The following is a 13,457-nucleotide window of genomic DNA, read 5'->3' as shown; positions in this document are numbered from 1 at the left end:
AAATGAGTATCGACCTGTCCATTCTGTCCATACTTCTTTTTGAATGTTCTTAGAAAGTATAGGAGGGTGGAATTAAAATTTGAAAAGTTATAAATATTCAATTATTGTTGTCTGCTCTGGGAAATGGCACAGTAGTGAATGCTTGGATGTGGTAGCCCAGTGTGAAGGGGCTTTGAGTCATGTGTGCAAAGAAGGAGCAGAGTGTGCCAGGTAAAGGGGGCAGCGCACTGTCCCCTTTACCTGCTGAAGTGGGTTTGTATATATGTTTAATAGCAGAAAGAAGTTGGCAGAGTCTCACAGTCTTTTGGTCTTCAAACTGCATCGGAAGACAGAAGTGATCAATACTCTGGTAATTTTTCATACGTTCTTAAAATTAATCCTTAAAAAACACATTATTATTGATTGGTAGACTTTGATTTCTGTTCTGTGCATAGTGACTTGCCAGGTGGATCCATGTTGCTCTGGAAAGCAGCATGAACTCTCTGGGTAGGACTCTTTTCCCCTGGTGTCACTAGAGTGTTTTTGCAAGGCCTCTGGGCCTTGCACTGCATTATGGGAGCAAATACGGTAGTCTAGCTGTCAAGATTCCTGTTAAAAATTAGAGTCAGGTCACATTAGACTTTCTTTTAAGAATCTGCATAATTGTGAAGAGATTAGAAAAGAATTTTGAAAATGTCTTTTTCCCAGAATGCTTTCCAGGCCTCTGTGGGTGTGGTGCTGCTTTTGTTGTGTTCTACATCTTCTGTTCTTTCCTTTAGCTGCCGATCCAGACAATCCAGTCTTTGAGATGCTCTATGAGAGAAACCCAGTGCACAGCCACTTTGAGAGGCGGCTGCATGTCAGCACAAGGCCCTTGAACATCATCTACAACCCACAGGCTATTAAAAAAGTGGCAGACTTTTTCTACAAGGGAAAGGTTCATACCTCAGGTTAACTTTTTTGTTTGTTTGATCCTATGTTACCTTTGAAAAAAATCTTGCTGATTACTGGTGCAGTGCATAACATTTGGAAGACCCGATAGTGCTGCAAGACCCTGCAGAGTAAGTGGCAGGATTGTGTGAGGACACTTAGTCAGCGCTCTGGGCCAGCTCTCCTTCCCACGTCTCCTTAGGATGCACTTTTCTACCCTCATTGTGGGATGGCTATTTCTTTGGCCAGCTAGGATGTTTTAGCTTGGTGAACTACAGTGGAATGTTCAAGAATTTCCTTCTAGATGGCAGCATCTCTGTTCTTTTACAGTGTAGACTGAACAGTTGATACACTTGTGACTTCCTTTATTCCCTACAGAGACTGAGACAGTTAGAGAAGTACTTTCACTGACAGGGAGGAAACAGTAACCATGACAGAACTGGCTAACATTTTGCCTTCAATATTCTGCTTTATGTGATTTTTGAAATACAGCACTTTGGAATTTTTAGAAATGGTTTTAGGGATTCTGAGAGGTGCCCTTCCCTCCTGTGCCTCCATGTCCTCAGTCTGTCCACACTCCCCCAGGCCTTCTCGCTGCTGTTGCTGTGGCAGGCCATCTCCGAGAAGAGAGCTCTGTTTGTTACTGATTGCTTTTTCCACTTTGGTGGATGTGGGTGAGGGCAGAAGTGGTGGTGTCTTATTGGCCCAGTCACTTGCAAGCTGACATCTTTTGCCTTTCCAATCCTGCAGGCTTTGGTTATCAGTCTGAGCTTGAGTTGAGGGTAGCTGAAGCAGCCCGAAGACAATATAACAAGTTGAAGATGCAGACCAAGGCTGAGATCCGACAAACTCTTGACCGTTTGCTTGTGGGAGATTTTATTGTAAGTGACCTTGTGTGATTCTGTTTGGGGGTGGGAGAGGCAACCATGTTTCCTGACAAGCTCCTGATTTATAGTATATCCTTCTGGCTAGCATTTTAAATAGCTCATGCCTTTTCTATTAATGGTCTGATTAAGAAATGAATGATGCTGATTAGATTATGCTTTTCTTGCTCTGAGGGTACTTCCTTAGGTACTTTGTTTAATTTTGTTTTCATTTTGAGACATGGCCTCTCTGTAGCTGGCTCTCCTGGAACTCTGTTTGTAGACTAGGGTGGCCTTGAACTGAAAGATCAACTTGCCTCTGCCTTTTGAGTGTTGTGGGTACTCTTCAGACTTGCTTGTGTCTTTCTCCAGATCTGATTTGCAAGTATGGTAACTTTGTGGTGCTGTGTGTCCAGCTGATTCAAGGACAAGAAACAGCTTAATTGTCTGAAAGGGCATTTCTGACAGTGCACTGCCAAGCATGGTGATAGATGGAGCTGTTAGACAAGTGTGGCTGCTTTTGAACCCTGTAGAACCAGCTGTGGGAAAGTTGGCCATGGTGTTCCAAGTCAAATACCGAAGGACTTAGGATGGGGGGGGGGGGGGGGAATTAGTCTTGATTTCCTGTGTGTGAGTGTATGAGTTTCAGCATAACTTATTAGTACCTTCCTGATATCTTCATACACACAAAAGGACATTTTTCTTTTCTTTTTTTTCTAATTTTTATTAATTTTTTTCATATATAGTTTTAGTTTTTGAGATAGTTTCTCTCTGTAGCCTTGGCTGTTCTGACACTCTTACTCTGTAGACCAGGAAGGCTTGAACTCAGAGATCTGCCTGTGTGCTGGGATTAAAGGCATGTACCACAACATCAGACCTGTAAACTATGAACAAAACCCCTCTTAATCCAGGGATCATCAGTCAGTACAAACAACTCCTCAAATTAATAGTTGGCTAATTGATCCTCTCTTCGTCAAGTATCAGCCTCTAATAATATCCCCAGCCAACAAGTATTGAGTGTCCTGTATTGCGAGGACTGGCATCCTGGACGGGGTTTCAGGGATGCTTGGACACCTCTATAAAGACCATTGGCAGTCAGGGTTATCAGTGATAGAATTGCACAGCCCGGGCTAGCCTTGAACCTGTGTTTCTCTTGCTTTGAGTTCTTGGGTTACAGCAGGTTTGCAACTGAGTTTTATTTTGCATCCACAGGAGGAAAGTAAGCGGTGGACTGTTCGATTGGACATTTCTGCCCCTCAAGTGATATTTCCAGATGATTTCACTTTCAAGAATCCTGTGCTGGTTGTTGTGGATCTTGGAAGAATGCTTTTGACCAACACCCAAGGTAGAGTGTCAGTGTGTAAGGAAACAAGGTAGAGTGTCAGTGTAGCTTCATTACAGAAAACTGGACAGAAGGTTTTCATAACATTTTAAGACTGTAAAGTTTTGGGTCTGGAGAGATGGCTCAGGGGTTAAGAGTACATGCTGCTTTTGCAGAGATCTTGGATTCAGTTCCTAGATCCTACACAATGGCTCACAGTCATCCTTATTTTGAGTTTTTCAGGGGAAACAATACTCTCTTCTGACCTGTGGGTACCAAGCATGTATGTGATATACATATAGGTGTGTACACACACACACACACACACACACACACACACACACACACGTTAAAAAACAATCCAACCAACCAACCAAACAAACAAAAACTCTCCAAAGTACACCTGTTACTTGGTTAATAATAACTACTTTCAGTGTTCGTCATTGTTGTTGTTGTGGTGGTGGTGGTGGTGGTAGTGTGTGTGTGTGTGTGTGTGTGTGTGTGTGTGTGTAGTATCACATTTCTTTTTATGGCTTTTACCAGTCCCTTTTTGGATATACCAGATTTTATTTATCTGTTTTTTGGTTAGTAAACATTGGCAACACTGCCCCTGAACCCCACTGTTCAAATAATACCATTCACAGTCACATCATGTTTTTGTAGCAATGCAAATGTTCAGTTCTTTCACATGGTCGCCCAGGAGTGGAGTTGCTGGGCTGTGTGTTAGCCTTACATTTAACATTTTTAGGGACTACCAGATTCTTTCCCAAATGGCTTATATGCCCACTGTTTGTTACGATTCTAGTTTCCCCACATCCTCTCATTACTTGTTATCTGACCTTCTAATTGCAACCATCTTGAGAGGAGAGTCTAGCTGTGGCTTTTTTTTTAATTAATTTAAAAAAAAATATTTATTTATATGAGTGCACTATAGCTGTCAAACACACCAGAAGAGGACATCGGATCCCAGATGGTTGTGAGCCACCACATGGTGTCTGGGAATTGAACTCAGGACCTCAGTGCTTTTAACCACTGAGTCATCTCTCTAGCCCTTAATTATTTTTTTTATTTATTTACTTTACATCCCACTCATCCCCCAAACCCCCAGTAATCCCTCCCAGTCTTTCCCCATCCTCTCTACCAGTTCCCCCTTTTCCTGTGGGTCACCCCTGGCTATTTCCCCCCTCACTCACTCTTCCAGTCTCTTCAAGGCTAAGGATATCTTGAACTGATGCCAGACAAGGCAGCCCAGATAGGACATATCCCATATACAGGCAATGGCTTTTGGGATAGCCCCATTCAAGTTGTTTAGGACCCACATGAAGACCAAGTGGCATATCTGCTACATATGTGTGGGGAGGTCTAGGTCCCGCCATTTTATATTCTTTGGCTGGTGGTTCAAATTCTGAGAGCCACAAACATCCAGGTTAGTTGATGATGTTGGTCTTCTTGTGGAGTTCCTATTCCCTTCTGGGTTCTTAATCCTTCTTCCATAAGAGTCCCCAAGTTCCATCCACTGTTTGGCTAGCGATGTCTGGATTAGTTTGAGTCAGCTGTGGGGTAGAGCCTCTCAGAGGACAACATGCTCCTGTCTACAGGCATAATAGACTATCATTAATGTTGTTTGGGATTGATGCTTGCACAGGGATGGGTCTCAAGTTGGATCTGTTATTGGTTGGCCATTCCCTCAGTTTCTGTTCCATTCCCTGTGCTGGCATTTCCTATAGACAGGATACCTTTTGGGTCGAAAGGTTTGTGGGTGGGTTGGTGTCTCTATTGCTCTACCAGGGTTTCTGCCTGGCTACAGGAATTGGCCTCTTCAGGTTACATAATCCCCAATACTGTGCATCACAGTAAAGGTCACCCCCATTGATTCTTGGGTACCTCCCTTCATCTCCTTCACTGGCTGATTTCCATTGCTATCTACATATCTCTCCCGTCCTTCTCCATGTCTGAACCTGAACCACCCCCATTATTCTCCTCACGTGTCCTCCTTCCCATTTACCTCCCTCTGTCTGACTCTTATAACTATTTTATTCCCCCTTCTAACTGAGATTCAAGTTTCCTCCCTTGGACCTTCATTCTTGTTTAGCTTCGTTGGGTCTGTGTAATGTAGCATCATACCTGTATTTTATGGCTAATTTCTAGTTATCAGTGAGTACATACCATGCATGTCCTTTTGGGACTGGGTTATCTCACTCTGGATTATTTTCTTTTTTTTTTTTTTAAGATTTATTTATTATATATAAGTATACTGTCACTGTCTTCAGCCACACCAGAAGAGGGCATCAGATCCCATTACAGATGGTTGTAAGCCACCATGTGGTTGCTGAGATTTGAACTCAGGACCTCTGGAAGAGCAGTCAGTGCTCTTAACTGCTGAGCCATCTCTCCAGCCCCCTGGATTATATTCTTAAGACCCATCCATTTGCCTGCAAAAATCATGATGTCTTTGTTCTTAATAGCTGAATGGTATTCCATAGTGTAGAAATACCATATTTTCTTTATCCATTTTCAGTTGAAGGACATCTAGGTTGTTTCCAGCTTCTGGCTATTATGAATAAGCTGCCATGAACATAGTTGAGCAAGTGTCTTTGTGGGATGGTGGAGCATCTTTTGGGTATTTCCCCAAGGTGGTATAGCTGGGTCTTGAAGTAAAACTATTCCCAGTTTTCTGACAAATTGCCAAATTGATTTCCAAGGTGGTTGTTTGAGTTTGCACTTTTGCCAGTAATATCCTTCTGTGTGACACTGCATTTTGATAAACACTTCCTAATACTCAGGGTTAGAGATGGGATGTTAGTTTTTTATTTTTAAAATTTTATGTATTATGTTACTTGTATGGCAGTTACAGACAACTTTGTTGTTGGTTTTATTTTTCTGCCTTTATATGCCAGATAAGGATATTGTGCATAGCAAGAATATTCTAGTAGGGGAACAAAATGACCACTATAGTAAGTGGAGAATATAAGTTTGGAGAGTGCTGTAAGAGAGCTGTGTCAGCAGCCCTGCCAGTGTCAGGTGTGAAAATGCTGGCAGTAGCTGGCAGCTTCAGCATCCTAATGTGAGCTTGGAGGGAATTTTACGTACATTTTTACTCTTTGTATTTTAGTTTTTAGTTTAACAGATTAAGTTCACATTGAATGAATAGTTTCACAGTGATGTCTATCATTTTCATCCACTTAAAAAAACACCAGCTTGGTGAAAGCTTTCTTCTTCCTCTTCCTCTTCCTCCTCCTCTTCCTCTTCCTCCCCTTCCTCTTCTTTCTCTTCCTCCTCTTCTTTCCCTTCCTCCCCTTCCTCCTCTTTCTCTTCCTCCTCTCTTCCTCCCCTTCTTCCTCTTTCTCTTCCTCTTCCTCCTCCTCCTCCTCCTCATTGTTCATAAGATGAGGCAAAGACTCATAATCTAGGTCTGACAGGCTTGGAACTTACTATGAGAGTAGGCTGTTCTCAGACTTAGAATGATTTGCCTGCCTCTGCCTCTGAAGTGCTGAAATATTTTATAATAGAATTTTAAATCTGTGTCTATGATTTGGTGGAATTTGAGATTCTTTTTAAAAATTTACTTTTTTTTAATATGAATTATCTGAGTTTATGTGTACTATGTCTGTGCAGGAGCCTGAAGAGGCCAAAAGAGGGCATCTAGTTTCCTGGAAGTGGAGTTACAAGCAATCAATGAGTTGGCTTGTGGGTGCTGGGAACCAATCCTGGATCTTGTGCAAGAGCAGAAAGTGTTCCTCAGCACTGAGCTCTCTGTCTAGCCCTCTTTATTTATAATAAGGGCGGGAGGGAGAGAGAGAAGGAGGGAGGGAAGGAGGGAAAAAGGAAAGAAGGGAGGGAAGGAGCAAGTAGGAGATTTTTCACTTATGGTCTTTTCATTTCCCCCTGAAGAAGACTCTAGGAGGAAAAGTGGGGATGACTCAGCCTCTGAAGAGAATCAGTTCAGTGATGATGAATATAAGACCCCTCTTGCCACTCCTCCCAGCACCCCACCTCCAGAGACCAACAGCAGCAATGGGGAGAAAACACCACCGTTTTCTGGAGTGGAGTTTAGTGAGGAACAGCTTCAGGCTCATCTAATGAGCACACAGATGTATGAGAGGTACTCCTTGACATTCATGGACCTCCAGGTCATGGTAGGGCGCGTGAGAGACAACTGGAAACGTGTGCAGGACATTGATGTGGGGCCAACACATGTAGTTGAGAAATTCAATGTTCATCTACAGTTAGAACGTCGGCTGATTTACACATCAGACCCCAAGTACCCTGGGGCTGTGCTCTCAGGCAACTTACCAGACTTAAAAATCCACATCAATGAGGATAAGATATCTGCCTTGAAGAACTGCTTTGCTCTCCTCACCACTCCTGAAACAAAGCCCTCTGACACCCAGTTCAGAGAGAAGATTTTCCCCCAGGAAGGACCTCGGGGAAGCTTGCAGGATTCTGTAATGAACTTGACCCAGAGTATTGTAATGCTGGAGCAGCACACACGGGAGGTGCTAGTGGAGTCACAGCTCCTCCTAGCGGAATTCAAGGTGAACTGCATGCAGCTTGGTGTTGAGAGCAGTGGCCGCTACATCTCAGTGCTCAAGGTGTTTGGCACCAATGCTCACTTTGTGAAAAGACCCTATGATGCTGAGGTCTCCCTGACTGTTCACGGATTGCTCCTGGTGGACACCATGCAGACTTATGGTGCTGATTTTGACCTTTTGATGGCTTCACATAAGAATCTGAGTTTTGATATTCCCACAGGAAGCCTCCGGGATAGTAGGGCACAGTCTCCTGTTTCAGGACCTAATGTGGCCTTCCAAACTGACGTGGCCACCCTCAACGACCAATCAGCCACTACTAGTGTTTCCCTAGAGAAAATTCTCACCAAAGAACAAGAATCCCTAATTAAACTGGAGTATCAGTTTGTGAGTTCAGAGTGCCCATCCATGAACTTGGACAGTACTCTGCAGGTCATTTCCCTTCAGGTAAATAACTTGGACATCATCCTAAACCCAGAGACCATTGTGGAGCTCATTGGTTTTCTTCAAAAATCCTTCCCTAAGGAAAAGGATGATGTGAGCCCCCAACCTCTGATGACTGACCTTGAGAGAAGTATTATGGAGCAGGGCACAGTTCAGTCGACTTACGAGCAGAACACGGAGGTCGCTGTGGAGATCCACAGGCTCAACCTCCTGCTGCTTCGGACAGTGGGGATGTCTGATGGAGAGAGACATGGCAGGAAAATCGCAACAGCCAGTATTGGTGGCACCAAGGTGAACGTGTCGATGGGCAGCTCGTTTGACATGAATGGCTCCCTTGGCTGTTTGCAGCTCATGGACCTAACACAAGAGAATGTGAAGAACCAGTATGTCGTCAGCATCGGAAACTCCATAGGCTATGAGAACATAGTCAGCGACATTGGCTATTTTGAAAGTGTGTTTGTCAGAATGGAAGATGCATCTCTGACTGAAGCGTTGAGTTTCACATTTGCTGAGAAATCCAAACAGGAATGCTTCCTCAACCTGAAGATGGCATCTTTGCATTATAACCACTCTGCTAAATTCTTAAAGGAGTTGACATTATCTATGGATGAGCTGGAAGAGAATTTCCGCAGTATGTTGAAAAGTGCAGCCACCAAAGTGACCACAGTATTAGCCACCAAGACTGCCGAGTACAGTGAGATGGTGTCACTCTTCGAAACCCCGAAGAAGACCAGGGATCCCTTTGTCTTGGAGGAGAATGAAATCTATGGGTTTGGCCTTCCTTCCCCTCGATCAGACACGGTGAAGCTCATCTTGAACATAAACATTGAGTCTCCAGTTGTTTCTATCCCTCGGAGGCCTGGGAGTCCTGAGCTGTTGGTTGGACACTTGGGACAGATATTCATCCAGAATTTTGTGGCAGGAGATGATGAATCCAGAAGTGACCGGCTGCAGGTGGAAATCAAAGACATTAAACTCTATTCTTTGAATTGCACTCAGCTGGCAGGCAGGGATGGTGCGGGGCCTGAAGTCAGTCGGGCATTTTGCCCGCCCTCCGGGTCAGCCAGCGTTAGTAGTCAGGAGGAGGCTCACTTCACTCGACACGATTTCTTTGAATCTTTGCATAGAGGCCAAGGTGAGAAGCAGAAACATGTTTTGTTTGTAAAGGTTCTATACTCAGGGCCTGTGTATGTGTCCCTGGAAACAACACAGTCCCTTCCTTTTAGGGTTATCTCTGGTTAATGTGTAGACAACCACAGTTGTATTTTTAACAGTTTTGTAGAGGGCTGGCATGGTTTTACTTTTTCACTTTGGATAAAATAATGTACTTTGAGCCATATGTGGTGGTGCACATGTTTAATCCCAACACTCTAGAGGCAGAGGTGTGTGGATCTCTATGAGTTTGAGGCCAGCCAGGTCCACACTGAATTTTGAGACAGCCAGGGCTGCACAGAGAAACCATGTCTGTGAAGTGTTTACAGCTGGGTCAGTGCTCCTTTGCTGAGATGTTTCAGTGGATGGATATAGTGTGACCTTATTTTATGTACTGTTTTGTTCTTTTGTTTTAAGCTGTACATTTTTCGTAGTTAAAATATTGCAGCCTAAGGTAGCACAAGAGTTTAATGTAAGTATAAAAGGAAACCTGGGCTCTGGGTGTGTTAGGCTTCTTTACTGCTCTGATTCTTGTAAGTGGGTCTGTGCAGGGTACAAGGAATGACATTTCCACATTTGTCTTCTGGATATGGACAGTTAGACCCAAGCAGTTGGGCTACAGAATCAGAAGCATTCTAGAGACTATTCATTGGTAAAGAAAGTAATGCTTTTGAAAACTTCTGTGGTCCCTGGAACGTCCTTCACTGATTCATCTGAAATTTGGAGAGCCAGCCTTGGCCTAATGTGCTAGATGTACTCTTAACCACCGGGCTGCTTCTAGCCAGTCCTCCATTTCCATGCTTAGTAAACAGTTCTTTTCTATGCTTGGAATGAGCATTCAGCTACAGTGCTGTCTTGAGGCCCAAGAAAGCTGGGTCTATTACTGAAAGCTATGGAAGGGACAGTCTGGCTTGGAAAACAGGCTTCCATGGCCAAGAGAACGTAAGGTGGTCCATGCACTGACTTAGTGTTTACCATATCAGATACATTTTAAATGTACTTATCTGTTGTGTGTGTGTGTGTGTGTGTGTGTGTGTGTGTGCCCACATGCATTCATATCGCAGTGCTGTGTGTGGAGGTCAGAGAACAGCTTGTGGGAATTGGTTCTCTCTTCAGCCATGTTGGTTCTGGAGATTGAGTTCAGGTCATCAGACCATTATTTATCCTTTGAGCCATTTTTGCAGCCTTACCCTTTCATATGTTAAAGCTGCCAAGCAGAACATGTCATGAAAGTGCCTTCGTTTCCCTTGTAAACTTGTCTTGTGGTTCTGCTTGCTGTGCACTTTGGTCTCAGTCATAGACTCAGTTGCCAGGCCAACCCGCCGTCAGATAGCCTTTACTATACATACAGGACACTTGATCATCAGTGACAAACCAGATGTCAGTGTTCATGCTCTGTCACTTCTGCTCTCTTCTTCCAGCCTTCCATATCCTGAACAATACCACCATCCAGTTTAAGCTGGAGAAGATCCCTATCGAGAGAGAAACTGAACTGACTTTCTCCCTTAGTCCAGATGAGCTGGGGACGTCCAGCATCATGAAGATTGAAGGAAAGTTCGTCAACCCAGTTCAGGTAAACAAACACAGGATTGACTTTCAGGTCAGGGCAGTTCAAAGCCAATCAGGTATTGTTCCTTGTCTGAGATGTGGGAGATCAGTTACATTTTAGGTTTGGGAACTGTGTATTTAGGACATTTGCAAAACCTTTATGGTTGAGCATCTCTGATATCTAATTTGAAGTTTGAAATGCTTTTAAATTAGAAACCTTTGGAATGTTGTAGGTTCAGGGGTATTTTGATTTCAGATTAGGAAGAATTTTCCTGTGTGTGTGTGTGTGTGTGTGTGTGTGTGTGTGTGTGTGTGTGTGTGTGTAGAGTGAATTGTGTAGTGCCTAGTGCCCAAGTAGGCCAGATGAGGGTGCCCGATTCTGTGGAACTGGAATTCTGGATGTGGATGATTGTGAGCTACTATGTGAGTGCAGAGAATTGACCCCAAGTCCTCTGCAACAACAAGTACTCTTAATCACTGAGCTGTTTCTTTAGCCCCATGTATATTCATTTTATATTTGTATTGTCTATAGTACTCAGATTATAATGGTATGTATTTATGTATATTAAGTATTGAAAGAAAATATGTAAATTCAAGGACATATCAATATATATTCATGTTGTTCATTATTTCCTCTAATAAACATTGAACCAGGGGCTGGAGAGATGGCTCAGTGGTTAAGAGCACTGACTGTTCTTCCAGAGGTCTTAAGTTCAAATCCCAGCAACCACATGGTGGCCCACAACCATCTGTAAAGGGATCTGATGCCCTCTTCTGGTGTGTCTGAAGACAGCTATAGTGTACTTATATAAAATAAATAAATAAATCTTTAAAAAACAAACAAATAAACAAAAAACAAACAAACAAAAAAACCCCATTGGACCTTGTCTAGCTCTGTAGCCCAGGCTGACTGACTCTCGATTCATGGTTCTCTTGACTCTGCCTCCCCAGTGCTGGGATTATGCATGGGCTGCACTGCCCTCAGCAACACGGGATCCTTTGGTTGTGCCATTTTGTCCCTGGCAATGACTTTCTTCATGTGTCACAAAGGAACAAAGAAGATCTCTAGTCCTATTCCCCAGTGTGGATGGGGACTTACTGCTTAAAAAACCAGTTGCTCTTTCCCAAGAGGATGTAATTTTTATCCCACTTTGGATGTACTTGGAATAGACTGTATAACACTGATTATTCGAGCCATTGACTAATCCTTTCAACAGAGTAAACTTAGGCTTGCCCTCTCTGAATTGAATTGGGCCAGTTAGGGTGTGTGTATATGCATGCGTGTGTGTGTACATTGCGTACATATGTATCCTTCACAAGTAATTCCCCCCCTCCTCATTTTACAGGACTAGAGGAAAGAGTAAGGTTATAAAACGAGTGTTTTCAGGATCTTAGGACAGTGGCCCCTCTGTCAGGCTGTAGATGGTCACAACTTTGACCAGTATCAGTGGCTCCTAGGTATGAATCTTTAGGTGAGAAACCCTCTCTCAGCTCTCTTTCTCATTTGTAAAGTTAACTTTTTATTCTGTATGTGTGGGTGTTTTATTAGCATGGGTCTGTATGTGTGGGTGTTTTATTAGCATGTGTGTCTAGTGCTCGTAGAGACCAGAAGAAGACATCATATCCCTTTGGACTAGAGTTACAGATGGTTGAGAGTATGGGTGCTGGGAATTGAACTTGGGTTATAAGATCATGTAGTACTTTTAATCACTGAGCCATCTCTCCAGCTTCTCTTGCTCCTTTTAATTGAAACAGGGTCTCATGTATCCCAGGCTGGCCTCTAACTTGCTATGTTGCTGAGGATGACCTTGAATATATGATTTTCCTGTTTCTACTTTCCAGTACTTGCCTTTTTTTCCCCTCTCTTTTAAATGAACTAGTTTTGGGGAGGTGAAATGATTTAGGTAAACACTTTAGTTAAAGTGTTTGCTGTGAAAATTTGGCAAATCAGGTTCCGTCTCTAGAACCTACATAAGGAGAAAGAAGAAAATCAACTTCACACTATTGTACTATGACTTCTGTAAATGCCACAGCACATGCATGTACATATCTGCACTACACACAAGGCTAATAACAGTTTTTTAAAGGAAAGATTTTAAGGCAAATCTCAGGCTTTCTTTCACTTCATCTCGTCTATTTGGAATGTGTCTCTCTGAACTTTGTCTCCTTATGTATTGTGCTGGTGTTTGATTCTCAAGAAGGTCTTCATTCTGGTTTGTTTGCATCAGGTCCAAGCAGGCTGTGCAGATTGCAGTTAGGTGCAGTATCTCTTGGGGCTCTCTGGTTCTGCCCTGCCTCGTTTGCCCTGTCATAATTCGGTGTGGAAACTGGTTGGTTGCCTACAGAGTGGCCAGCATGCGTTTGCCCTGTCATAATTCGGTGTGGAAACTGGTTGGTTGCCTACAGAGTGGCCAGCATGGTGCATTTGTGTCTCCCTGAACTGGCGTCAGTATTGCTGTGACCCACCCAGGCGTCCCTGGATTCTGGTCTTTCCCAGCGCTCCTTCACTTTTGGCTAGAGCTTCCTTGGCAGGTGCTGTCAAGCATCTCTGGTTACGTTGTATCTGTCACACAAATGTCTGCATTTGATGAGGGTGTGTGGGTGGCAAGAGCCTGATCTCTCACTTGTAAAACTCCCTGTCAGTCATTTGTGTTGCTTCCTTCCACTAATGAACTCTGTAGGGATGAAGAT

At 43.4% G+C, this 13,457-nt stretch overlaps 1 protein-coding gene across 11 annotated transcripts in view; it reads left to right on the top strand.

Annotated features, from left to right (window-relative positions):
• Positions 1-13,457, top strand: part of Vps13d (vacuolar protein sorting 13 homolog D) — a 225,412-nt gene that overhangs the window by 33,018 nt on the left and 178,937 nt on the right. For 9 of the 11 annotated variants that reach the window (XR_015619775.1, XR_015619774.1, XR_015619773.1 and 6 more), the window contains 6 exon segments: positions 274-349; positions 759-929; positions 1,660-1,790; positions 2,985-3,117; positions 6,985-9,201; positions 10,640-10,791. Coding sequence is in view for 8 of the 11 variants with exons in the window: in NM_001395589.2 (NP_001382518.1) it covers positions 274-349; positions 759-929; positions 1,660-1,790; positions 2,985-3,117; positions 6,985-9,201; positions 10,640-10,791 (2,880 nt within the window). In the remaining 3 variants the exon portion in view is untranslated. 11 annotated transcript variants of the gene reach the window in all.

This window comes from Rattus norvegicus, chromosome 5 (assembly GCF_021556685.1).
Source record: "Rattus norvegicus strain SHRSP/BbbUtx chromosome 5, alternate assembly SHRSP_T2T, whole genome shotgun sequence".
NCBI classification, from domain to species: domain Eukaryota; kingdom Metazoa; phylum Chordata; class Mammalia; order Rodentia; family Muridae; genus Rattus; species Rattus norvegicus.
The sequence above is the reverse complement of the archived record's forward strand: the minus strand, read 5'-3'. Positions and strand labels throughout refer to the sequence as shown.